Source organism: Suricata suricatta, chromosome 3 (assembly GCF_006229205.1).
Source record: "Suricata suricatta isolate VVHF042 chromosome 3, meerkat_22Aug2017_6uvM2_HiC, whole genome shotgun sequence".
Classification (NCBI taxonomy): domain Eukaryota; kingdom Metazoa; phylum Chordata; class Mammalia; order Carnivora; family Herpestidae; genus Suricata; species Suricata suricatta.
The window spans coordinates 149,235,283-149,262,006 of NC_043702.1; the positions used below are offsets into that span (position 1 = coordinate 149,235,283).

At 52.2% G+C, this 26,724-nt stretch overlaps 2 protein-coding genes across 2 annotated transcripts; both read left to right on the forward strand.

Annotated features, from left to right (window-relative positions):
• The first annotated feature begins 477 nt into the window (after nt 1–477).
• On the forward strand, nt 478–14,408 carry PRELP (proline and arginine rich end leucine rich repeat protein). Its single transcript, XM_029933158.1, has 3 exons — nt 478–619; nt 8,327–9,306; nt 11,790–14,408. Exons 2-3 carry the CDS (start codon nt 8,343–8,345, stop codon nt 11,963–11,965), a joined length of 1,140 nt encoding a protein of 379 aa, XP_029789018.1. The 5' UTR covers nt 478–619; nt 8,327–8,342; the 3' UTR covers nt 11,966–14,408.
• A 2,511-nt stretch (nt 14,409–16,919) lies between these two features.
• On the forward strand, nt 16,920–25,218 carry OPTC (opticin). The gene is made up of 7 exons (XM_029933160.1): nt 16,920–16,989; nt 18,892–19,181; nt 19,915–20,050; nt 21,786–21,944; nt 22,769–22,971; nt 24,141–24,236; nt 24,945–25,218. The coding sequence occupies exons 2-7, from the start codon at nt 18,957–18,959 to the stop codon at nt 25,113–25,115; spliced, it is 990 nt and encodes a 329-aa protein (XP_029789020.1). The 5' UTR covers nt 16,920–16,989; nt 18,892–18,956; the 3' UTR covers nt 25,116–25,218.
• The last annotated feature ends 1,506 nt before the right edge of the window (nt 25,219–26,724 follow it).

Genomic DNA, 26,724 nt, shown 5'->3' on the forward strand with positions numbered 1-26,724 from the left:
AGCATCCCCCACCCCTCACTCCTTTGGGAATTTCACACCGGGAAGCGATGGGCATCGGAGGCAGGCGATTATTAGGAGAAGGAATGAAACAGGCTGGAACTGGACCCAGCTATGCAGCTCTGGCCTGTACAGAGGTTGCTTTTCATGCCTTTTTCCTCTGTTAATTTGGCTTGTTTTCCAAACATGGGTCAAACAATCTCCCCCCAGAAGCAGCAGCAACAGAAGGAAATGTTATTAAAAACGAGTCCGTTAGTGGGCATGGTGTGTGGATGAAGTCTTTGGGAGTTTTGGCTGCCAAATAAAGACTTTATTGTTGTCATTCCTCCTTTCCCAAGCTCCCTCCCTCCCCCCCTTCCTCCTTCCTCCTCCCTCCCTCCCCTCCCTCCTCTGTTCCTCCCTCCCTACAATCTGTCCGGCCCTCCCCCTAACCTAACCTCCCCACCCCTCTAGGATCTGGTAGAAGCAAAGTCAGGCACACAAGCAGGCGGGCACCACTGGGAGATCAGAACTTCTAGCTGGCTCTCGGCTGCCACAGCTCCACCGAAGGGTGGGGGAGAAAGAGGGGGAGCCTTGCCTGGGGAGTAAGCCCACAGCTGAGAGGAGAGGCAGGTGTGTGCAGGTAAGCCCAGTGGGGAGATGGCGGGGACCCTTTCCTCCAGCAGGTTTCCTCCTGCTCTGTCCAGCTGACGTTGCTGGTCTGATCTCTATGTCCTGCTTGCTTCCTTCCTTCCTCCCACCTTTTGCCTTTCAAATGAGCTCCAATTAGTGTTCCACATTTCTTCTGCACCCTCCTCCACCACCTTCTCTCCCTCATTCCACGTCTGTGTATTTGCCTGGTGCAAAAGTTACACTTCCTGGGTACCGATGTTTGCTATCCCACAGGGAGTAATGCTACACAACGTATCCCTACACGTCAGGTGTTTCTATGGAAACCCGACTCTAGAACCCATTTCTTTGCACCTTTCACACATTGTCACACACCATCACAGGCGCACACACGTCACAGAGAGGCTGCACTTTCCCTGCACACTCACAATACACACACACACACACACACACACACACACACACACGATATGAAGGTGTCCCGACCGTCCAACTCCCCTCTCTGACTACAGCCGACGTGCAGAGCTAAACCATAGTGACTGAGTGCCAACAGACACATACCCTCTCCCTCTCTCCCTCTCCCTCCCTCCCTCTCTCTCTCTCTCTCTCTCTCTCTCTCCATCTTGTTCTCACCCTCTCACATGCCTCCGCAGCTGTAAGAGCAAAGAGAAAGTGTGTTTTCCTAGAGACGGCAGAGCCAAAAGAAAATCATGTGTCCTGAGTGAGGCCGAGCAGGGAGGAGGTGAACCAGGGCAGGCGGTGGAAGGGCTTCTTCGCTCTTTAGAAATTAACTGGGTAGGAGGGAGAAAAAAAGTGCCTTTCCAACTTGCACAGTATCTTCCCTGTAGCTCTGAATTTCCCTCTTTGGTCCAAACCACTTGGCTTTTGGAAAGAAAGGGAAGAAAGCAACCCAGGCTCGAAGCCATGGAGGTCCTACTGCCCAGCTCTGGGGATAATTCATTGATTTTTCCTGGGTGCAGCCAGAGTAGGTTTCTCTTTAAAACAATTTCAAAATTATGCCAGGGTGGCGAGGCATCCTTGTGGGAGAGGGCAAAATGACAGTAATTCCTCAATCAGTCAGAGAGGGGGAAGCCGAAATGGGTAATTGAATGGGACTCATTTCCAAGTAGGCTGGACCCCCTCCTCCATTCCCCGCAACTTAGTCCTCTACAACAGCAGAGAGAGTGCTGTTCCAGGGGAAGTAGTGGTGGGGAGATCAAGGTCGCCAAATGTCATTGATCTTCAAAATTACCTGGGGGGAGGGGCAGGGGGGCTTACTAAAAATACAGGCCTAGAGGATGGAGCTCAGGAACGTGTTGTTTAACACTCCAGGGGATCCTGGCGGTCAGCTAAGGCCTGGGGACCTGAATCAGGACCCTGAGGGAGACCCATGCTGGGACTGAAGAGCCCAGGACTCCAGGCAGTGTTAGCTGGGCAGAAGGGCCAGTGCGTCTGGACAACGACCCCCTGTGGAGGCCTGGGTGGGGGAGGGGGTGGGTCCTGAATGGGCCGTCCTCTTCCGGGGAGTGGGAACCACACCTGAAGGCACGGGGAAGGTCTGTGGGCCTCTTCCTCGCAAGCACTGGCAGCTACATCATAGGGAACCTCCCAGAAAGGAAGTTCCCCCAAAATAGCTCCCAAGAGCTTATGTTTCCTCTCACTTGCTAATCCGCCTGGGCACTACACAGGGCCCTTCCCCATCCTTTCTAGATCCCCTCTCCTCCTGCCCAACAGCTGTCTGGTCCCGAAGCGCTCAGAGGATGGGCTGAACACCGAGCTCTGCACTCCCTGGTGGGCAGACCCACTTATCAGGCGTGTGAGGGAAACATGTCAAGGCTGGAAGAAGAAGAAAAAAAAAGCCAGGTGTGAGAGGTTGAGAGGGGAGGTCGTGGATCGCAGGGGGCTCCAGAGCCGGATGAGGAGGCGAGGCTGCGCCTTACCTGGCCAGCATCCTCTCACCTGGTGCAGAAAGACTTCAGGTGGGGTGAGTGAATTGGAAAGACAAAGTAAGCCTTACCCTAGGTGGCTGGGCGGGTTGGGGGATTCCAAGGGTTCTCTCCAACCGGTTGATTCTAAGACTTAAGCGTGGTCTGACAGGACCCACGGAGGAGGTTGCTGGGTGTCTAAGAGCTGGGGGAAATCCATGAGCCAGGACCCACCCACCAGTGACAATCCCTACCTTTGGGTGGAGGGCAGGGCTGCCCTCCCGCTAAGTTAAAGGGAAAGAGACCCCTTTACTTTCAAGAAGTGTCAACAACAACTTAACATTCATTGAGCACTCACTTGAAACACATTTACTTACTTAACCCTCCAAGCTATCTGCTAAGAAGGTGTTAACGTGCCCATTTTATGGATGAGGACACTAAAGTTTAGTAGAAGTGGGAGGTTTGCCCAAGAGATCTAGCTGAGCAACCAGAGTTGTAGGGTTGAGACCCAGTTCTATATAGAAGTGTTGAAGGCATCAGACAGATTCTTCTAGGCTTTCTTCAAGGGGTGGGGACACTGGGAGACGGAGGCAGAACAGGGGAGGCGCCAGGCTGTCAGAGGAAGACAACCATCTCCTCCCGTTTCCTCCTTAGTGCCTCGGAATGGAAAACTTGCTCTTCTGGGCGAATGGCCTCAGACCAAGAAAACGTCACTCTGTTTGCCTTGCGGTAGATGCTGGGGAGACAGATGGTCCCTCCAGAATAGTGTTATATTTAGTTTTAGTATTTGTTGATCTGTGGTTCATTTTAAAGCCGCCTGTCACACTTGTTTCTGACAACAGCTCAGTGAGGAATAGAGGGATAGGGAAGATTTGTTGTTCCCATTTTACAGGTAAGGAAACTGAGGCTGAGGACAGGGCCCCTTAAGTAGAGAGCGGAAGATGGGCTGAGAACTCATAAAGCTCTCTTCCCAGCACCCCAGTCAGGCGCACCCGTGTTCTGATCCACCCCCAGCTGCATCAATAGTGTGTTGAACTCATCATGCCTCCACATCAGCCCTTTCTTTATCTGAGGACCCCCACAAGCCTGCACAGGCCTACTTGGAGGCCTTGAAAGGGGCTCTCTCACTCCTCTGTTCACAAATGACCACCTGATCCTCTGGACTTTCTCCTTCTGGACTTCAGAAAGAGAAAAAGGGAGCAGGATAGTTTTTGAAAGTCTGAGTTTAGAACAGAAAGAAGGGAACAAAGAAAGAGGGTCATCCCAGTGGGTGTGGCTCTCAGGCAGGGGGCAGCCCCATTCTCCAGGGCAGGGACACTGGTTGGGTTAAGCCATGGAGGCTTTAGGGTGACCAACTAGGCAGGAAATATGACAAGGAAAAAAAACTACCAGTGAGTACAGTTGACCCTTGGAAAAGCACGGGGTTAGGGGTGCCAATCTCTCCCCGGTTCCCGTATAGTTGAAAATCTGCATATAACTTTTGATTCCCCCCAAACTTAACTACTAAGAGCCTACTGCTGACCAGACGTTTCACCAATAACATCAACCAATAGTGGATAAATGCATGCCTCGTGTGCTATAGGTAGTATATACTGCATTCTTACAATAAAGTAAGCTAGAGAAAACAAAATTTTAAAACACCATGAGGAAGAGAAAATACATTTACAAGCCTGTACACATATTTATTGAGAACAATCTGCCCATAAGCAGACCCAAGCAATCCAAACCCGTGTTGCACAAGGGTCAACTGTAGTGTGGAGTAATCCTCTCCAATCAGGGAAGACACACCCAACCTGACTTCCAGGCCAACCCCAATCCCACACTCGCCAGCCTCTAGACAAAGCCAATTACCCTGAAACTTGCTCCTACTGACTTGACAAACTCATGTGAACCTCAACCCAGCCCTGCCCTGAGTCTCCACATTAGTCCTGGGTTTTAAGCCTTCAGTGAATGAATTCACGAGCTAGGTAGGGATGCAGGCTATCTCACTTTAAAAATCAGAGTTTCCCTAGGGAACCTGCTCTTTTATAAACAAACAGATGAATAAGCGAAACCCCAGCCGTTTGTAGAGATTTTATGCTCTACAACATGCCTGCGTGTGTGTGATCTCATTTCATCCCCCCACACACAAGGAGCCTGGGGCCTGGGGAGGAGGGTCAGAGCCAGGATTCAAGCCCAGATCTCCAATACTTGGAACCGAAATTCGACATGAGAACTCTCGTAGGAAATGTTCTTAAGTGGAGAGAGTGAATGTTGGGCTTTGCCCCCATGGAGCAGCACGTCTCTGAGAGCCCGTGCCCAGAACGGGCTTGAGGTTAGTGGCTGCAGCTGGTTGCTGAGCAGTGAGCCCAGCCCCACAGAACGCTGCGAGGTGGGGCGCTGTGCTTGCAAAGGCACACGAAATTTAAAAATCAGCACACTTATGACCCACCCTAAGAGAGTTTATGATTAGATGGAAGGCTCTGGAAGGCAAGAACATAAGAAAGTGTGACTTGGGGCTTTGTTGGGGGGTGGGAGGCAGGTTATGACTCCCTTGGAGTCCAGGGACCTCCACTCTGTCACACAGGTTCTGCTTTGGGGGATGAAGGACGTCACTGTGTTTTGCCGGAGCAGTGGCTCTGCTGTCAGCACCTCCCCTCTGGACAGTTAGGCTCCAGCAGGAAGAGGCGTTGCCCAATGAGAAAAGTCTTAGACATGAGCTCTGTTTTCTCAAGAAAGAAGTATGGACGTGCAGACGCACGCACACACACACAATAGTGGTTGAGCTGTGGGGCTAGGAGAAGGGGAGCTGAACAGATCCAGTGTTTCACCATGGAACAGGCACAGGGAACTTCTCCTCTAAAACCTTTTAATGGCTCTAAGAGGAGTTCAGCCAGCCTCAGAGGTTTGGAATGTGACAGGGATAGAAGGCCGGGTTGGGGGGAAAGATAAGAAAAGTTCCCAAAGCGTCTGGAGTAGGACATGGGGGTGAGGAAGTCTTGTGATCACTGTGGATGGAAGGAGCAGGAAGCCAGCCTGTGATTCTGTCCCTCTCGATAGGAAGCACCAGAGCCAGCCAGGCCCTGAGCCACATGGAGCAACCTTTGCTGAAAGCTCTGGGCCAGCTTTATTTGCTTGCCCAGGTGCCCAGTATCTGGTGGACGCTTCACGTGACAAAGGCGAGGAAGGGAAATAGGGAGCCCCACGCAGCCAGTGCTGGGAAACCTCTTGCTAATTTCAGCTTCCAGATAATTGGAAAATAAAGATATATCAAAACAAAAAGGGTCACAAAATTTGGGGCTTTAAAAATGTTTGTTTTTAGCATTCGGACCCTTTAACCACCCCCCTTGAAATGTATATGACTGTGCTGTTTTTAAGAAAAGCACAGGATTGGGGCGCCTGGGTGGCTCAGTCGGTTAAGCATCCGGCTTCAGCTCAGGTCATGATCTCATGATTGTGGGTTCGAGCCTCGCATCTGGCTCTGTGCTGACAGCTCAGAGCCTGGAGCCTGCTTCAGATTCTCTGTCTCCCTCTCTCTCTGACCCTCCCCTGCTCACGCTGTCTCTCTCTGTCTCTCAAAAATAAATAAAAAACATAAAAAATTTTAAAAAAAAGAAAAGCACAGGACTAGTGAAATGTTGATTAATAATTCCCCAATTAATATTAATATTAATCAATTGTTGATTAATAATTCACCAATCATTAAGGGGTGTGGCAGCAAGACTCAAGTTCGGTTTACAATGAATGTCTTCTCTTTCCAGTCCTTTCGGGACTGTTGGATCCTCAGCTGGCGTTAAAGTCAAGAATCGAACTCTGAGGTTCTCTGTGGTAGGAGGCCAGGGAAATGGTCCCCGAGGACCCCCTTGGAGGAGCCCTCCTGGGGAGAGACCCCTTCGGAGGAAGGTGGAGGACAAAAGAGCAGCAGGGCAATCTCTGGCCTCCTTCTGGCTCATCTGTCTTCCCTCCTTCCCTCTTTCCCTTCCTGTCCTCCTTCCCTTCCCTCCCTCCCCCTTCTCTCCTTCCCTCCTTCCCCCTCTCTCTCCCTCCCTTCTTCCTTCCCTCCCTCTCTACGCCTCTCCCATTCTCAGTGTACTATGAAAGGACACAAACATGGTGGACATGTGAACCTGGCTTTACATAGGCGTATGGTGCAGGGAGGGGAGTGTGTGTGTGTGTGTGTGTGTGTGTGTGTGTGTGTGTGAGAGAGAGAGAGAGAGAGAGAGAGAGAGGGAGAGCAGGCTAGGTGTCAAGTGTGGGTGTGTGTGAAAGACAGGAGAGACACCCTCTACCCCTCAGGGTTGAGCTCTGCTCCCTCTCCCTCTCTCCTGTTTATTGTCACATTCTCGTCACTCCTGAGCATCTGGCCCAGGACTAAGCAGCTGGTGCAAGGCTTCCATCATCTTCCTTTAAGCAAAGCCAGCAAGAAGCCTGCAAGGGAGGAGTCTCAGCTGATGTGGGCTCAAAGGAAAGACAGCGAGAGGCCTGGAACAGAGGCAGGGATCCCAGGGTCCAGATGCAGCTGGGGACCCTCTGCAGCGCCTCCTAGCTCAGAACCCCAGCAAGCCTGTACCCCCATGCCCCAGTCCCCAGGAGGGGAGGGACAGACCACCACTTTGTGAGGAAGCAGCAAGGAGCGGCTGGGGAGCGGGGACCCTGGCTGCAGACCAGGGGGGAGTGTCCTAGGTCTGATGGCCCTGTAGAGGGGAGGGTACAGGACACCCCTCTCCAGACCCTTCCCAGCCAGGGGAGGGGAGGAAGCCCCTGGGAGCTGCCACTTTCTGAATGCAGACCTGGTCTATTGCTTTTTCTCCAGCCTAATTCAACTCAAACCACCATGGAAGGGTCATCAGAGCCACTGGGAGCACAACCCCCAAATACCCTTCAGTGACCTACTCCACCATGTCACAGAGGCTAGCAGGAAGTTCTTCTTCATATCCTGTCTCAAAACCACCAAATCCAATGGGTATGGGGGGAGCAATACCATGTCAGAAGAAATGAAAGTGATTTCCCCACAGCTTTTGATCCCTTTCCTGTTTATTTTCATAGGAGCCTCCACATCTGGGGAGAAATTCTTGGTACGCCTCCTGCTGGCAACGACCAGCAGAGCACAGGGGTGAGGAGCGAGCAGGGGCAGACACAAGCTACAAGCATGTCTACAGCACTTCCCTTCCTTGCCAGGACCTCCACCAGCCCTGCTCAGGAAGGCAGGAGACCTGGGTTTTTGTCCTGAACTTGCCATTAAAGAGCTTCCTGCCCTTTCTTAGCAAGCCACTTCTTCCCTGCAGTACTTAATTTTTGTAAACAGTAGAGTTTGGGTTTGATTGGTGGACTTCAAAACATTTTTAGCAATGCAACTTTTTCAAATGCGTGCTTTGGCCAATTCTCTATACATAATGGATTTAAAAACACAGGGCTGCTCAGGTTGGCACAGAGGTGAGTTGGGACGCCTCAGATCCACCCACTTGGTCTTCTTCCTGATGGGGGGCGGGAGGAAGGGGCTCCACAGACATAGAGCACAGTTTGAACACCACTGGATTATGGGGTCTCTAAGGACCCCTCCAGATGTAACACTTAGGCCTCTATGTTTCCTAACATCCCTCTTATAGGAATAGCTAAGCCTCCGGGCCAGGGGTCCTGACCTTCAAGCCCTTGTTATCTTCCCATCTGCTGAATACCGGCAAATGAAGAGATGCTTTGACAGGTCCCTCCCACAGTCCTCCCCTGGCACCCATCCTGGCCAACTCTAGCCACCAACACAGGGCCTCTAGTTACGGAGGCCCAGAAGGCTAATGACCTCGTGTGTCTCCTCCCTGCAGGTACATCACCTGGATCATGAGGTCATCCCTCTGCTGGATCCTCCCACTTCTCCTCATCTTGGCCTCAGTGGCCCAAGGCCAGCAGACAAGACGACCAAAACCTAGGCCCAGGCCCAGGCCCAGACCTAGGCCCACACCCAGCTTTGTTCAGACCCATGAGCCATCAGAGCCTACAGACCTGCCCCCTCCCCTCCCACCAGGCCCTCCATCTATCTTCCCTGACTGCCCCCGGGAATGCTACTGCCCCTCTGATTTCCCGTCTGCCCTCTACTGTGACAGCCGCAACCTTCGAAAGGTCCCTGTCATCCCACCCCGCATCCATTACCTCTATCTCCAGAACAACTTCATAACCGAGCTCCCAGTGGAGTCCTTCCAGAATGCCACAGGCCTGCGGTGGATCAACCTGGATAACAACCGAATTCGAAAGATAGACCAGAAGGTCCTGGAGAAGCTGCCCAGTCTGGTGTTCCTCTACATGGAGAAGAACCAGCTCGAGGAGGTGCCATCGGCCCTGCCACGGAACCTGGAGCAGCTGAGGCTGAGCCAGAACCAGATCTCCAGAATCCCCCCTGGCGTCTTCAGCAAGCTAGAGAGCCTGCTGCTCTTGGATCTCCAACACAACAAGCTGAGCGACGGCGTCTTCAAGCCCGACACCTTCCAGGGCCTCAAGAACCTCATGCAACTCAACCTGGCCCACAACATCCTGCGAAAGATGCCACCCAAGGTCCCCGCAGCCATCCACCAGCTCTACCTGGACAGCAACAGGATTGAGACCATCCCTAATGGATACTTCAAGGGCTTCCCCAACCTTGCCTTCATTCGCCTTAACTACAACAGGCTGTCAGACAGGGGGCTCCCCAAGAACTCCTTCAACATCTCCAATCTGCTTGTGCTCCACCTGTCCCACAACAAGATCAGCAGCGTGCCCGCCATCAGCAACAAGCTGGAGCACCTGTACCTCAACAACAACAGCATAGAGAGTGAGTGGGGGTGGGGCGGGGCCATGGCCACAGCCAGGGAAGGGGGGAGGCTCTTATCGCCTCAACCCTTTCTCTGGAGCCTGGGGGGACGGGGAGGAGGTAGAGCAGAAAAGCACCCAGGGTGGTACTGGACTTCAAATCTTGACCTTGCCATTTACTATCTGTGTGACCTTGGAAAGATACGTCACGTCTCTGCGAAGTTTTCTCTTCTGTAAAGTGAGAATGGGAAGAGTCCCTTCCTTCACAAAGTTGATATGAGGATTTGATAGGTTAATATCACGTGCCTAGAATACCATTCTCGGAGGGTAAGAGCGTTTCTTCCTCTGATCCTTCTCATTAGCCCCAGCCTCTCTGCCCTCCAGATTACAGGTAGGGTTGCCATGGAATAGAGTCCTGGACATTCTCTGAAAGCAGAACAGTGACATTTAAGTGCCTACCCTGAAATGTCCTCAGCTGGTCTGCTGCAGAAGCTGACAGCTGTGATAGAAAGACTGAAACGAGGTTTGGAAGAATCTCTCGAAGATGTACATGGGAAGGCGTCCACATACTCAGGGTAGGCAGCTGGTAAAAAAAAAAAAAAAAAAAAAAAAAGTTGCAGCCAGAGAAACATGTCAGTGTGGAGGCACTTTCTGAATCTCTCTGGAAGGCATATAAGATAATACGTTTCAGGCAGAATTTGCCTACGCTGCACTGATAAGGTGCTAGGCTTTGGATTAAAATCACAGCCCAGTGGGAGGGGCTGAAGTCCCAGTTTTGCTTCGATCAAAAATGTCAGATCTGAGCAGAGCATCAACAGAAAGCGTTAAGAACAAGGGAGAATACCATCTGGTCCTTGAATAAAACCAGGCTCTATCCATACCAGGAATGCGGCAGCTACAGGATAAAGGGAAGTACCCTCGAAGTAATATTAGGAATCCTTAGTTTCCAAGCCAAAGAATGAGAGGGAGATTGTTGAATTTCTACAATCTCGAAACAAATGGATGGAAGGAGAACCTTATTCACTCATCTGGAATAATTAAAGAAAGCAGAGAGGGCTTTTTTTTTAAGTTTATTTATTTTGAGAGAGAGCAAAGTTGGGGGAGAGCAGAGAGAGGGGGAGAGAGAATCCCAGGCAGCATCATGAACTGTGAGACCATGACCTGAGCCAGAGTCTGACGCTCAACCGACTGAGCCACCCAAGCACCCCTAGGGTAGAGCTTTTTTTAAAGCTTGAAAAAAACAAATTCAGGAAAAGGGAATGAATGGTCTAATTTTATCCTGCAGCTAGTAAACTGATGGCACGCATTACCCTCAGAAAGCTAGGTAGGTTGAAAAAATAGGCAGAAAGAATACCTTAACAAATAGCTCCCAGGTCTCTACCCAGTTATAAAAGAACAGGCTGCTAGGAAATATCCAGCCTCTTGAGGCTGAAGTCAGAAAACTCACACCCGCTCTACATGTGCCCCTCGCCCCCAGCCTGTCTCCCGTGTCACTGACAGAATAGGCGGAGTGAGCCCCGGGTCAGCGTGATCACCACATCTCAGCAATGATCTTAACGCCGCCATCTGTCTGTCCTTCAGTTTGCAAAATGCCTTCGCCAACATTCTCTCATCAGAGGTGAGGGGCAGGTACCACTCTCCCCATTTCACAGATCTGAGGGGAGCTGTCGGGGGGGGGGAGCTGACAGCCCAAAGTCACCGTGGTCATAGGAAGAAACCTCACCTCTGTCAGGGCTCTTTCTGCTCCTCCAATGATGAAGAGAGAGGAAGAAGAAGACCAGAAAGAACAACATCAGTAACAATGATGCTGACCCCTCAGATGATGAAAGAGGCAAGGTTTAGGGAGAATAAGAAATTCATTTGGAAGGTTACATATCCGATGTCATCTAAGCAGAGGTGGAATCTCGTTTTCCATCTGAAAACCTACCACAGCATGACTACTGCTTACTGGTCCGGCTTATCCCATTAGCACATCTCCGTGCTATTTACTACTCCCGGATGCCACCACCAGCTTTGTGGCCTCTGCAACTCTATCAGAGTAGGTCACTCTATCAGAACACCACGCCCCAGGTCTCCACCTGCTGTGGTCCTGCCCATCCGTGAAGGTCACAGTTTCCTTCCTCCAGGACTCTGCAGAATGAATTTCCAATAACAGTGGTTGATCCATTCTGACTTAATTCATTCCACAAGTAAGTAGAGTAAACCGATGTACCCAAGGTCAGCCAATTCCACAGAAGAGAGCTCAAATTCTTTTCATTTCATTTATTTTATTTTATTTATTCTTTTTATTTTTATTTTATTATTACTTTTATTTTTGAGAGGAAGGGGCAGAGAGAGATGGAGAGAAGCTCCGAAGCAGACTCTGCACGCTGACAGCAGCCGGCCCGGGTTCTTGTCCTCGTTGTCCACCCCTCTTCCTTCCTCACCTTTGCCTCCAACCCCGTGTGGCCCAAACCCCAACCCCCACCCACCTCACTGGCTGACTTCTCCCTTCTTTCTCCACAGAGATCAATGGGACCCAGATTTGCCCCAACAACCTAGTTGCCTTCCATGACTTCTCCTCGGATCTAGAGAACGTGCCACACCTGCGCTACCTGCGGCTGGACGGGAACCACCTGAAGCCGCCCATCCCATTGGACCTCATGATGTGCTTCCGCCTGCTGCAATCTGTGGTCATCTAGGCTTCACACTGCCCTTGGATCTCCTCTGACTGCACTTGAATGCTGGTGGCCCACGTGCCTGTGCCCACCATTCAGTTTCTCTAGCTTTGTTTGTTTCTTGCTCCCAGCTTTGCCTTTCTCAGCCCATCTTCCTGAGGCAGGGACTGGTCACATACTCTACTGCACCCACGGCTTCTAGAGCAAGACTTCTAAGGGCTAGATTGGGTAACCCCGCTCACAGACACCCATGGCACACCCAAACTGCTAGCTCCAGAAGAACAGGTGTGGGTCTAAAGACTTCATAACCTCTTCTCTCCTCCTTCTCCCTGTCACTGCTGGGCAAGCCTGGGCCATGGACTGACATTCGGAACTTAGTTCTGGCCAAAGCAAGAGAAGATGGTCAGGAGGAGCCCAGAAGTGAGGTTTGGGAAGTCCTGCTGGGGACGCCGCCATGATGGGCAGCTCTGTCCCCGAAAGGCCCCTTAGCCAAGGATCCCACCTTCTAACAGTGCTGCTCCACCACCCTGTTCACTGGCATCTGACATCATGCTGGCTCTTTACCAGCCTGTGCTCTCCAGCAAGGAAGTGCAAGGGAATGGCTGAAGGAGGGTGGAGGGTCAGGCTTCCTGCAAGGATCCACATCTAGCAGTCCGTTCACAGGGATGGCCGGGGCTCTCCTCAGCACACACCCTTCTGGCTGGGCCTCACTCTTTCCAGAGTAAGACAGGGGGAAACCGTCAAGGAGAGTAGCTTTAAGAACTGGATATAGGCCAGCGGGAAGGGGGTCGAGTCAGAGCCCGGGGGTGGGGCCCTTGTGGGTGCACATGGGTCCTGCAGCCCCTTGCCAGTCTAGACAAGAGGCTAGGCCTCGGGCAGCACGGCATCCATAGTGAAGGGTGCAGAGCCACTGGCCCTGCCCCGCCATCTGGTCTCCATCAGTGTGGATGGCCCAATCCTCTCCAAAGCCCGGAAGCAGTTCATGAGAATGGGCTCTAGAAGAGGCGGAGCACCTGGAAATCTCCCAGAAGCCCGTTCCACAAGTTCAGATTGGCTTCCCTTTCTAAGGCAGACACATCACTGACACCTGGTGGCTGCTACAGGTCACAGCTGGCTGCTCACCTCTCTTTGGGATGGTTTTACGAAATCAAGGAGTTGGCCCCAGGTTCCAACTTGAAGAGCTATGGATGAAGTGCATAGTCTCTCTCTCCTCTGGGATGTAAAGGGCACAAAGGTACAGAGGCCTTGAGGCCAGGGGTTTATTCCCATCATGAGTGAGCACAAGTGGGAAGCTTCAGGAACCCAGGTGAGGATATGGTTTGTTCCGGTTTGCTGTCTGAGCTCGCCAGTCCCTTCTGTCCTCAGTCCCCACATCTGTCCGCCAAGGGGGTAGATGAGATGCCCCTCCCAGGCTCTCCGGCATTCATGTTCTAGTCCACAGCTCCACTCTTTAAACCATGCTCTGATCATCTAATATCCCTTTCCCTTGCAGTAATTTATTCCCTGCCTGGACTGTCCCTCCCCTCAAAGTTCCCCATCCTCCCTATCCGGGCCAGATGAGCAGGCCTCCAGGAGAGCCTGGGCCCCACAGGACCCGCTCCCATCCCCTTCCCTTCTCCCCCTCTATAGGGGATGCCACCCCTCTACAGCTCCCTATTGTATATGTTGGGGGGGGAGTGTTCTAGAAATAAGACACAGTGCCCACCCTCTAGGCTGAGAAAAATTCCAGAGATTTTTAAGAAATTGGATTTAGCTAGGTCCTTAACTTCAAGAAATCCTCATTACACTCTATCTCATCTTTCTCTTTTGCTAATTTACAGAAGCGGGCCCCATTTCATCCTCGCGTCCTCCCTCCAGGCCCCCCGGCCTCCCCCCAGACCTCCCAGCTGTGCTCCCATAGAACTGCCTCATTCTTCCTAGCTGCAGCTGGTTTCTCCAAGGCTCCTGCTTAAAGTCAATATATTATTGTGGCTATAAGCAACCTGGTGCTAAGGCCTGGATAAGCCTCCTTTCTGCACCTTACTCACACCTTGCAACCTCAGCCCCTCAGAGGAGGCCCTGGGGAAGGGGGGAACAGCTCCTGTGGTTCCTCTGAGGGCAGGTGTCATTTTTGCTCCTGCAAACCTGGACTGTTTTGTTTCAGCAGCAAAACAATCAGCATCAGGCCATCAGCCCATGTAGATTAAGTCTGCTTCCTCCATTGCTCCCTGCAGCTGTAAGCCAGAGGGGATCAAGTTAAATTGGCTTTACGGCAACACCCCCAACTCTGTGCTGATTGCCTAGGGTTTCAGGAAGCCCCTCCTCCACACACAAGTTCATCCTTTCAGTGCCATTGGCATCTACACGTCCAGGTGTGTAGGTTACTCTACATATATCTGTTCTTTCTTCAAAACCGTGTTAACTGTGTGAAACATCTTCTACATTCCAACACGCTTGATGCAGAGGAAATAAAGTAATATGAAAAATATCCTGCTTGAACTTGACAATGAGAACAAGTCAAGAGCACCTTGAAGTTCTCTTGCCACCCTTCTCCTCCCACCTCCCACCTCTGACCTGCTCCAAGGAGATGATGGGTGGAGAAAGGATCTGATTCCTAAGAAACTCAAGAAAACAATTCCAAAGCATTTTCTTGGCAAGTTTCTCCCAAACTCACAACTGTCATGAAAAACCATTCCTAAAGTCAGATTGGAAATCTGACAGCTACATTTGAAACCCAAAGGCTTGGATTCTTTCAACCCACAGATATCAAATGGTTGGAGGTCTCCCAGATGCTCATTACTGAGCCAGATGCCAAAAGACACAAAATAGTCGCCATTCCTGATCAGGGAAAACTTACAGTCTAGTTGCAGAGATGTGGGTAAAATGCACAAAACAGGGGCAAAGCTGTATCAAGGGCCGAGGACAGAGATTCTACGGGCCACGCAGAAGGGCAAGAACCGGGTGGCCAGAAATCTGCCTTCAGATAGGTTGATTTCAGAGGTGGGTTTGTGATCCTCCCGGCCTACCCTATTTGTGCAGGCTGAAAACTGCCACATACCGCCTCACCCTCTAACACCTGCTTTAGTTCTGGGGACATCAACTCTGCCAGGTTCCTGGCTCAGACCTCAATGACAGGCAATATCCTTGCCCGTGCCCTTGACGCATTCTTAGCTTGGTAAAGGGGAACATCCACTGAATAGTTCCATGTCCTAAGTGTTTGTAGTAAGTGTACAAAGAGCATGGTGGGGGAGGGCCTCTACCCCATGGAGGGACACCAGAAAGACTCCTACCATTTGAGCTGGATCTTAAGGGATGAATCAGATTTTGACTGGGGAGGGAAAGGGGGGGGGGAATCACATAACCAGGAAAGGAAAGCCAAAAGATAGGATGGCATAGAGTATATATAGCTTGCAGTGTGTGTGTGTGTGTGTGTGTGTGTGTGTGTGTACACGCCTGAGAAAGGAAGAGGAATGTGTTTAGGTCACAGAGTGATGTGGCTTCAAGCCTCGGCAGGGGATACATCCCTGTTGTCCAAAAAGCAGGAGGGTTCCTGAAATTTCCACCCCCGCCCATAAAAGGGGCAGCACCAGGGTCAGCTGGCCAGACTCCAGTCCCCACTGCCTGCCACCTCCTTTCCATCAGCATGCCTTGTGGTTCTCCTAATGAGACACGGGGATCAGAAGGGCTCCTGCACCTCCCGCCTGGGCAGGCTCCCAAGGAGCTGAGCATCACGCCACAACCGCATGATGGTTAGCGAGTTCCCACACAAGTCACACACACGCATGGAACCCGAGCATATGAAGGGAGAGCTTGTCAAAGCGATAGTAGAAGCCAGGACAGAGTCTAGGATGCGCCTCCTGAGTTGGAAGGGGCTCTTGGCAGGGATGCAGGGGTGCCTGCGCATAGGAGGAGAGCACAGCCTGCTGTCTTTGCCTCCGAGTTTGCAAAGCGTGTGGGAGGAGCAATTGCGGGCGGAGTCGTCACGGAGAAAGTGCGGAGGGAGAGTGGGAGCAGGCGGCGAGGGGAATGAATGAACAGTCGCATTTGCCTTGCTCGCAGGGAATAAATGGCGTGGGATTGCTGGGCGGGGCAGAGCCCAGCCTGACTGGGGTCTGTGGTGGGGGAGAGTTAGTGTCTGCCTGCAAAGCTGTGGAGAGAAAGTGGGGGAGGACGGGGCGCCAAATGGGCCATCTGCTTCCCGGGCACCCTGCTGGCTCCAGGGCTCTCTCTCTCTCCCCACCCAGCAGAGCCCTTGTTGGTAACTCTCTCCAGATGGTGGGCTCCCAGGGGCACAGGAACATGCGTTCTTTTGGTGACCAGGTCCTCTGACTGGGGGATGCCTCCTCCACACCAGCTGGTGCCCAGGAACATTGCAGGCCAAGCACTGCCCCTCGGGCCAGGCTATTAGATCTTCCCCCTTCACCTGGTTTGCCAGGACAGAGATGCGTCCTACCAAGGCCATCTGTTCTGAGGGCATCAAGGCACCTGATCTCAAAACTGGGGTGGGGGTGGGGGAGATGATGTGAAAGGGGGCAGGGTCATATGAACCGAGGACAACTCTCTGGCCTGAGAGGAAATCTAGGCCCTGCCCCTGGCTCTGTGTGACCTTGGGTAAGTCACTGCCCCTAGCTGGACCTCGGTCTCTTATCTGTTGCATTAAGTGGTTTGGACTAAGTGATCTTCAGGGAGCTTCACAGCCAGAAGTCAGTCGAGGGAGTGGGGAGCAAGGGGGCAGCAATGAAGAACCCCACCCCCACCCCCACCCCTGGGCAAACACACCTTAGCCCCCCACTCCTCCCTTCACAGAAGCCTTAGACATCAAGGCAAAGAGCGTCTCTCCTGATACATACATCTCTGGTGGGCGGTGGGGAGAGAGGATTCTTCTCAGCCCCCGCGCCCCCAGGATCCCACACAATGCCTCCTGGTGTTCATGATCAGGAATTCCTTTCTAGGGTCCCCCCTCAGTAGACTGAGAGACTCCTTGTATCCTCCTTGCCGTCATCGTCCTCATCATTGGAGAACTTGAACTCGGTCTTCAAATCCTACCTCACCCCCCACTGGCCTTCTCTGTGAGTGGCCCCAGCCTTCCGAGCCCGCCTCTGGTGATTTGTGTGCTGTCATGCTCCCGTGGCAGGGCTCCAGGTGGTGGGCAGTGGTGTGGTCGTGGTCAGAGTGCCTTAACTCAGCCTCTTTGAATCTTCGGGTTCCATCTGGATAAAAGCAAGAAAACCAAGCCCCGTCCCTTTGAGTGCTCCCCCACCTGCTGTGTGCCAGCCCCCTTAGGAAGTTGAGACTGCCAGCCCCCAGCCCAGAAAAGAGAAAAGCAACAGACAGAGAAAGAGGTGAAAAGGGGGGAGGATCCTGGGGGGTTACATGTGGGGCTGGCAGTGGAGGAGGTAGTGGGAGAGAGAGAAATTCCCACTCACCGAACAAGAGAATGGTTGGGGGGAGACCCGCTGAGCAAAGAGGAGGGGAAACAGCTGGATACCAGGAAGGGGAGAAGTGTGATTGGCCGAACGCTGGCCAGAGCCAGCGCCCCGCTGTCTACCCTGGCCCACTGCGGATGACCTTTCCGTCTGAGTCCCTTCTTCTTGGGAAGCTGTGAGGCTCCGTTCTGAAACAGGATTACGTGGGGTAAGGTTCAAGGTTTGAGGTTTGGCGCATTGGTATGCAAATGAGGGGCTTTGGGGCCCTCAGGCCTGGTGGGAGAGAGTGGAGGGAGTTTAAACCTCTGGGCAAGAGAAGTAGGAGGGGGCTGCTGGGAGTTGGGGCTGGGGGCAGAAAGCTCTGATGAAAAGCTCATTCTTGCTACTGCAGAAGGCTTAGCCTTTGTCCAGCTAAAAGGAACAAAGGGGGCGCTTCTGCTAGACATTTCTGCAGCTGCACTATCAGAAACACACCAAGTCCCTCACACACATTCCTTGACCTGCCTGTGTATATGCACATGAACTTACACAAACATCCCTGCTTATCGGCTCATCACACACACACGCACATAATCACTGGGGCAACCACACAGACATGTAGGGAACTCTCTAGATGGGAACATACTCCCCCAACTACATACAAAGAACATTTTTTGTTTCTGTGATCATTTGTATCTAAAAAGCTGTATTTAGGGGTGCCCTTGGGTGGCTCAGTCCTTTGGTTGAGCTTCCAACTGTAGCTCAGGTCCTGATCTCATAGTTCTTGAGTTCGAGCTCACTGCTGTCAGTGGGGAGCCTGCTTCGGATCCTCTGGCCCCCTTTCTCTCTGCTCCTCCCCCACTTATGCTCTCTCTAAATAAATAAATACACATTTTTTAAACCTGCTTTTTAAAAAAAGCTTTATTTAGGAAGTATATTTCATCACTAATGTTCTTTTTAAATTATATGTCAGTCTTTAAAACCATGAACTCTGAATGCATTGGGCATGCCTTATTTATTTCTGCACCCCCAGAGAGAAGTCCAGTGCCTGGAACAGAATAGATACCCCCTAAATGTTTGTTGAGCAAATGAGTGATGGATGAATAATTTTTTAAAAAGCCACAAGACTCCTTGATGATGAAGTTTCTCTAAATCTACCTTAGTGACTAATGGTTGTACTCTGCGTGTGTGGTTGTATTAGAGAGAACATTTGTATAAATGCATGAGTGTGTGCCTAATTAGTAGGGAGCTGTGCAGACAAGGAGTCTTGCAGGAGATGAGTAAACGAGCCTTTGCCAGGTGTCTACACAAGCCTGTGTGAGGGGACATCAGTGTGTGTGTGAGCCCACAGGCACCGAAGTTGGGTGGTGGTGGGAGGGGCTGGCAGGGGAAGCCCCCTAGACACAGCCCCAGCCTATAGGGGGCTTGCACCTGCCATAAATGCACTGCGTGTATAATGCACGGCATGGAGTCAGCCAGTGTGGGGGTGGGAAGTGAGCTGTTCCCACAAAGCCCGAGAGAGCCCTGTCTCTTAGACGGCTCCCCTTCCTCCTGCCCATTCCCCAGGACTGGGCTCTGAAGTGATTTAGCCCCATCTTCATTTCTGCTGCCACCTTCTCTCCGGGGCCTCCATGAAGCTCCCAGCTTTCCTGAGCCTGCTGGCCTTGGTGCTGCTAGAAGCAGAGACAGCTTCTCGCCCGAAGGGGAGGAAGAGGAGAGACCAGACAAACGAGGAAGGAGATTCTTATTCGGTCCTCAATCTGGGGAATTACGACCCTGGCCTGGACAACTATGATGAGGTCATTGACCTGAGTGACTATGAGGGGCTCACGGACTATGGGGACCAGCTCCCCGAGGTAAGGGGCACACAGCAGACCAACTGCATTCTCTGTAAGAACCGCGCGTCAGGGGCCTGGCCCCTCTCCAGCTGCCCACATTGCAGGTGTCTGAAGCCTCCACCTCTTTCTCCAGGAGGTGGAAATTCTTGTCCCTCCATAGGAACTTATTACTTAGAAAACACTAAGAAAGAGGACGACGACAGTTCAATTTCTTTGTCGGTTTATAGCAAACTTGATGGGACCCCCCACAGAAGGCCTACATCTGGAGCCTGCCGTCACATAAGACCATAAGCCATATCTCACTGGGTGGGAGTCAGTGAGGTCTTTATATTCTTGCTAGAAAAAGAAGTTTCAAACCCCATCTGCTCTTCAGCTGTCTTCTAGTCTGAAGTTCTTTGTCAGCCCTTCCTGGCCTTGGCAGGGGCTGATATGAAGCCGGCACATGTTGGCTGTAGGAGCTCAGTCAGTGCTGAGCAAGAGGAAGCATGCCGGCCTGGGCAATCCAGAGATGTGGATTCAGCTCTGGATGGCTTGGCCCCCAGCAACCTCCTTGATCCCCAGTGCTCCCCTCTCTGGGCCCATGTCCTCTTCCATGTAAGGAAGATACTGGACCAGATGCTCTTTAAGAAGTTCCCTTCCTTACTCCCCCTTTCCTCCACAGGGACTCTTTGCAAGTTAGAAATTGGTCACTGAGGTCTCCAGAGTCCAAAGTCAAAACTGGCCTACTATGTGCTGTGTGCTATGTCTCCAGGTCAAAGTGACCAGCCTGACTCCCCCAACCAGGATCGGTTCCACTCAGAGCACAATGGATCCAAGGACACTCTCTTCCGAGCCCACGATGACCAAGCCTACAACACTGGGCCTCCTGGGTTCCCCAAGCAGCCACGGTGAGTTCACGGTCACCAGTCTCAATATGCATAGGTCACAGGCCATGTGGCCATGACTCTGCCCTGGGCCTACCACCGTGAAGTGTGGTTGGGGTAGGGAGTGAAGGATCTGGGCTAACCTTTGCTGTAAGAGAGGGGACGAGAAATAGCCACAGTAGGACCAGAAAATAAAAATAAAAATAAAAATAAAAAAACAAAGGGAGAGGCTGGCTGTCCCTAATGCTTTTTGCTGAATGCACAAATTGGATAAGAGGCCAAATAAAAAAAGCAAGAACTCTGCTAAAGGCACCCCACCTTAATTAACAGCGTCACTAGGGGAGCAGGTTGAGTGGTAATTAGATTAGAGACAATTAAAAGCCTGTAGAGGAGAATAAATAACTTTGTGACTGTCACTTGGCATGGGGGCAAATGTAGCAGTCATACTGCTTTTCAGTTCTAAATTCCCCCTTAGCAGCTCTTTTCCCCTCCCTGGCGCCCTCCTGGAGCCTGGGGTGCTGGCATATCTGACAGTAAGGGGTTGGCACTCTTTGGGGATCAAAGCTGGAGCGGAGGAGGGATGCAGTTAATTCTGGCCTTGCTTGTCCCTGTTTCCTGTTCTCTTGAGATATTTGCCTTGGGTGGATTGAGCATATCAGGGCATCCATAGGAATCCAGGACCTGTCAGAGCTATAGAATCCCAGGTTTAGAAAGACCGTAAAAGGCCTCAGCTTGATTTGCCATTGGCCTGAGGTCCTCTCTGCTCCATCTCTACTGGTCACTGCCTGCAAAGAAGAGCTGCCTCTTAATCATGGGGCCACTGCTAACAGATTTCACCCTGGAGTTGACTGAGCAGTGGTCTTCCATAATCCCTGTTCCTTGTAATAGCGACTGATGGAAACCACCTGCACAATTCAGGCGTATGAGCCAGTAAAGTCTTCCCAACTTTTTAAAGCCAGTTTGGGTTTGAAGTGCTGGCTTATGTCTAATGACCACTGGTCATGGCATGAGAGCAGGAGAAAGCTATTTCCTGGGATGCGGATATCATAAGAAAGGGAAACGAGGGGCACCTGGGTGGCTCAGTTGGTTGAGTGGCCGACTTCAGCTCAGGTCATGATCTCACAGTTCATGGGCTCGTGTCCCGCATCAGGCTCTGTGCTGACCATATGCTCAGAGCCCGGGGCCTGCTTCTGATTCTGTGTCTCCCTCTCTCTCTGACCATTCCCAGCTCACGCTCTGTGTCTCTCTCAAAAATAAATAAACATTAAAAAAGAAAAAGAAAAAGAAAGGGAAACGAATCCTAGGCAAGCATTGTCCACTCCATCGTGGCTTTGTCATGCTTCTTGGAGCCATACAGCCAGCAGCCATTGGCCACTCCACCTAATTCTGCCTTTATTTTATCTTCATTGTGCCTTTTGGGACCAGAGAGGAGCCCTATGGGAAAAGAAAAAAAAAAAAGATAAAGACCAATGGATGTCCTAGAAACACCCACATAAGCCCAGGAAAACCTACACAGGACTGGGGCCTGATAGAGCACCAATGGGCTGAAACCGGGTAATAACTGGGTGTGGATCTGCTTCTCTTAGGCTGGGGGCGGGTGCCAGATTGGGGGCAGCCCACAGCTCTGCCTCCGTGCATTGTGACATGGAATTCTCTCTAGTCATGGCTCAGACACTTTTTGGAGCAAGGGCCACTGGTCGCAGAGGCTAAAGGGAGTCTGAGAAGGGTCTCCCTTTGCTCTGTCTTCCAGCTGGGCCAGACCTGCCAACCTGTCTGGTCTGCGTGTGCCTTGGTTCCTCTGTGTACTGTGACGATGCCGACCTAGAGAGCATCCCGCCCCTTCCCAAGACAACCGCCTACCTGTACGCCCGCTTCAACCGCATCCCCCGGATCCGAGCTGGAGACTTCAAGGGGCTGAGTAGGTCATGCCCCAGCGGAAGAGGAGGGCAAGACTGGCAGAGGGAACCGCAGGGACCTCTGCCTTGACACCAGCCACACCAACAGTCACACAGTGTCCCCCTTGTGTTGGTCTTTCCCATTAGCTTTCAGTCTCCTCAGCTCCCAAATGGAAATAGCCCCCCAAGTCTGTCTAATTCCTTTCCTTGAAGATTTGGGATAACAAAAGTGACCTGTCTTCGTTTCCTCTCCCCAAAGCTCTGGAAAGCTGGGAAGGGGAAGGTAGGATCAAGCCTCCATTTTCAGGATTCCCAGCCACTCTAGCTCCGCGCCCTCCTGGCCTCTGGATGAGCCCAGGCTAAATCGACTCTCCATAGCACTGAGGCCATTTACCTACTTTTTGTTGGTTGTGTTTTCATCCTTTCTGCCTTATACCCTGCCTTAGATAGGAAACCTGGGCTCAAGTCCAGATTCTACCACTCAATCCCATAGCCTTCTGGGCCATGGCATCCTCTTGTGGTAACTAATGGTGAAGGGTGGGGTGAGAGTGGGTCCAGAGGTCAGTGGGCCTGTTGGGTCTTGCCGTTGAAAGGTTTCTGCCAAACCCGTCCATGGGCGGCCCCCACACACGACAGAACCCTGTGGGGAAGTACGGCAGAATCAGAGGGTTTTCCCAGGAGGCCCTGGTTTATCACGTTATTTCTTCTGGCTTGGACCTCGTGCAGGTGGAGAGCTGGCTGGCACTCCCTATGTTTAAAGGGACGGCGCAGGGTACAGCAGGTCCAGCAAGGGCAAGGAAAGACGGTGCGCCCCGTGACCCTCTGTGTTCTCCCCCACACCCCACAGCAAAACTGAAGAAGATCGACCTTTCCAGCAATTCCATCTCCTCCATTGATGATGATGCCCTCCGCCTGCTGCCTGCCCTTCAGGACCTGATCCTCCCAGAGAACCAGCTGACGGCTCTGCCTGTGCTGCCGGCTGGCATCGAGGTCCTGGACGTCCGCCTGAACCGGCTCCAGAGCTCTGGCATACGGCCTGCAGCCTTCAGGGTGAGCCAGGGCCTAACGTCCACCATTTGCCACTTGCTACCCATGCCCACAGCCACACACACACACACACACACACACACACACACACACACACACACACACCCCTGCCCTCATGGGCTATCCCTGCTGCAATACTGTTCTCGGTATGAAAATCAAACCCCATTTTCTTCATCTGTTCCCATTTATTAAACTTAAAACTGATTCTGACTCAAGAAAAAAGTGTTTTACATGTCATCCCAAGAACTTCCAGGAAAAGGAAATTCAGGCCTCATGGGCTTGTTACTGAAAATGGCAGTGGGTGGTACCAGAAACCAAGGTCAGCATCTCCCCCTCCGCCTCTGCCGGCACACGGCCTCTTGGCTTCTTTCTACGCTCCTGTTCCGTTCACCCCTCGGCACACTCCATGTCTGTTCCCCTAAAACCTAGGCTGTGCCGTGACTTGCAGTTGTGCTGTCTCCAACCCTAACCCTACATAAAATTTTCTTTCCAAAGCCCACCACTGACTGACTTTCTGTGACCAAGTGCTTACGAGAGACGGTCCAGATTGAGCTCTGGCTGGCCATTTATGATGGGAAGGGCTAAGCCTGAGGCACAGAGCTGGCCCCTGTGGCTGCCCCCTCAGCAGGGCTCTGAGCTGCAGGAGTGGCTCCAGGGAGGACGTGAGGGGGGGCTCATGCCCAGCTCTGCCGCACTCACGTGCTCAATCTGCCTCACGTGTGCCTGCGGCTCTCCCTCTGCCGATCCAGATGCTTCCTGGACATGCTCTTCCCGGCCCCTTCAGGATCAGACTTGGAGATGTCCCATCTGGGAAAAATCCCTTCGGACGGCAGAAAAGTTGAGGCTAGACCGGAATGGCCCCCGGTCTTCCCTTCCACCCCTTCCACCCCATCCATGCCCCCCACTCACTCCTCACTGCTCCTCATGACCAACTCCGTCAAGCTCTCCCCCAGCTGCCCGACATCAAGGGCAGCAGCTCTCCTTCTGCATCTGGTCGGAGTTAGTGCCTGGGAGTTCCCGAGAGACTGGGCACCCCCTGCAGCCTGGCACAAGCCTGGCACGTGGCTGAGGCTCAGGAGACCCTCAGTGAACAACGGGGTCCCATTGGGCACCCGTCACTGCCAGGTCCCGTGGCACCTGCCAGCCTCCCATGCCCTTTGCCTCCTCCCCAGGCGCTAGAGAGGCTGCAGTTCCTCTACATGGCTGACAACCTGCTCGACTCCATCCCTGGACCCCTGCCCGAGAGCCTGCGCTCACTGCACCTGCAGGTAGGCAGCCTCCCCAAGGCCAAGAGCACTGAATAAAGCCCGAGGCGGGGAGGAGTCAGGGGAAAGGGCAGATAAGCAAGAGCATCCTTAGACTGCAGTGGGGTCTCCTTCCCTGAGAGCTTATTGGAGACTTGGAGCAAGGTCTTGGCCAAGCCATGGCCCATAGCCTCAGCGTGATTGCCTTCCTTTACTTCCGAAGATGCTTCCCGGCTGTCCGCATCCTTCCTTGCACCTCCCCTGCTTGTTCCTTCCTCTGTCTCCTCCGCCTCCCTTGTCCCTCTTTGTTTTTTTTTTTTAATGTTTTTATTTGTTATTGAGACAGAGAGACACAGAGCATGAGCAGGGGAGGGTCAGAGAGAGAGGGAGACACAGAATCTGAAGCAGGCTCCAGGTTCTGAGCTAGCTGTCAGCACAGAGCCCGACTTGGGCTTGAACCCATTAACTGTGAGATCATGACCTGAGCCGAAGTCAGACGCTCAATCGACTGAGCCACCCAGGAGCCCCATCCCTCCTCCCTCTTAATCTCCCTCCTTGCTCTCCATATCCACCCTCCATGGGTCTTTTCCCCTCACCCCCTGCTGCGTAGCCTTGGTTTCTCCACTCTCAAGAGGGGAGCTGGTGGGGAGAGCGCACCGATCCACACCTTCTGTGCTGCCTGAGGGCAGAGTCCCGTGGGAGGCTTGCCAGCTGTCAGTGTGTTCTTTCCAGAATAACATGATAGAGACCATACAGAGAGACGCCTTCTGTGACACTGAGGAGCACAAACACAGCCGCAGACGGCTGGAGGACATCCGCCTAGACGGCAACCCCGTCAACCTGGGCCTCTTCCCAGGCGCCTACTTCTGCCTGCCTCGGCTCCCCACCGGCCGCTGCTGCTAGCTTCCCGCTCCCCAAGCCAGCGGGAAGCGTGCGGCAGCCTTTCCTTCAGGCTGGAGTCGACCTCCGAATCCGGTTGCAAAACATACCCCCACCCCCTTCCCCCACCGGCTGCACATGCGCACGCACGCACTCATACACACACACATATGCATGCACACATGCACACAGACGCATATATGCACGCACACACACAAATGCACCAACACACATACATACACACACACAGATACACACAGACATACACACATACACATACATCTACACATCTGCACAGACATATAGACGTACATGCAGAAACAGACATACACACATACACACATACGGGCACGCAGACACGCACACATACACACACGCGAAAATGTCCTTCCGCAGCCAAATTTGCATTTCTCATTCTCTCTCCTTAACACCTTATGGCTCCTGACTCAGAGAATAGCAGCGTCTGGAGCAAAGCTGGTTCCCATATTCGCCACCCGTCCTGCCCACACAGAATGCCGGGAAGCCATGTACGAGGAAGAGGAGGAGGAGAGAAAGCAGGCGAAAGTGGGAGAGGCAGCGGCATGCTGGGGCCATGCTTACTACTAGGCTTGCTGGACTGATTAGTACATTTCCCAGGCTTTGGTAAGCCAGTCATTAAACACGGCTTTTATTAAGGATTAAATTATAAGCTTGCATTTAAATACATCATGTTGAAAGCAAATGTAATAAATACTCAAACTCATAACTTCCCACTTATTTTGCTAGTAACCAGTAACTTCTTAAACTTACTCATGTCCATGACATACCATATAGTGACAGACCCCTTCCTGCTCATTTTTCCCAACACTTCCAGTGACATCACTTTGGTAGTTTGAAATCGGTCGTGGTGAGAGTATTTTTACCATGGAAATCAGTAAATGCTACACACTGGGATTCCTTGAGAGAGAGAGAGAGCGATAGCGAGAGAAAGAGAGAGAGCAAGCTGGTTGTTAAGCATTTGCCAGCTCACCACTGAGGAGAAAGAATAGCTATTTCACCCACTAGGGTAGAGTGGGGTTTCTATGAGATTTTCTTTATTTTCTTGCTCTTCTCAGGCCAAGGGCTTCCTGTTAGATTTGGAGGGAGGCATTCATAAGGATGGAGACTGACAAGAATCTTCACCTGGATGCCCTCCTCGTAATGCTTGCCTATTCCTGGCTCAGTGGACAGCCTCTGAGAGAGACTCAGCCTGCGGGTTTCCATCCTTCCCAGGCTCTCTCCCATGTGTAACCACCAGAGGGCAGCCTTGTGCAAGAATAAATAAATAAATATAGCAATTACTCACCTGCAGCCTTGGATTCTGGGCGAGGTCTGCTGTGATAGGAGATGGGAAGAAGGCCAACTATGATCTAGTTGACTAGATGCAAGGACTGACTCGTTCCTTGAATTATAAGGACAGGAGAGATGTCGCGCTTCTCCTTATAAGGAGATGTTGGGCAAGAGGGATGTAATAGATGGGCGCTTGGCAGCAAGTGTTGACAGAAACATGAAAGAGGGTCGAGGCAGGCAATTCATTCCTTCAGCCAGCACGGATTTTGTTGAGCACCTCCCTGCCATGTGCCAGGCCCTGCGTTACATGCTGGTGGTAAGATGA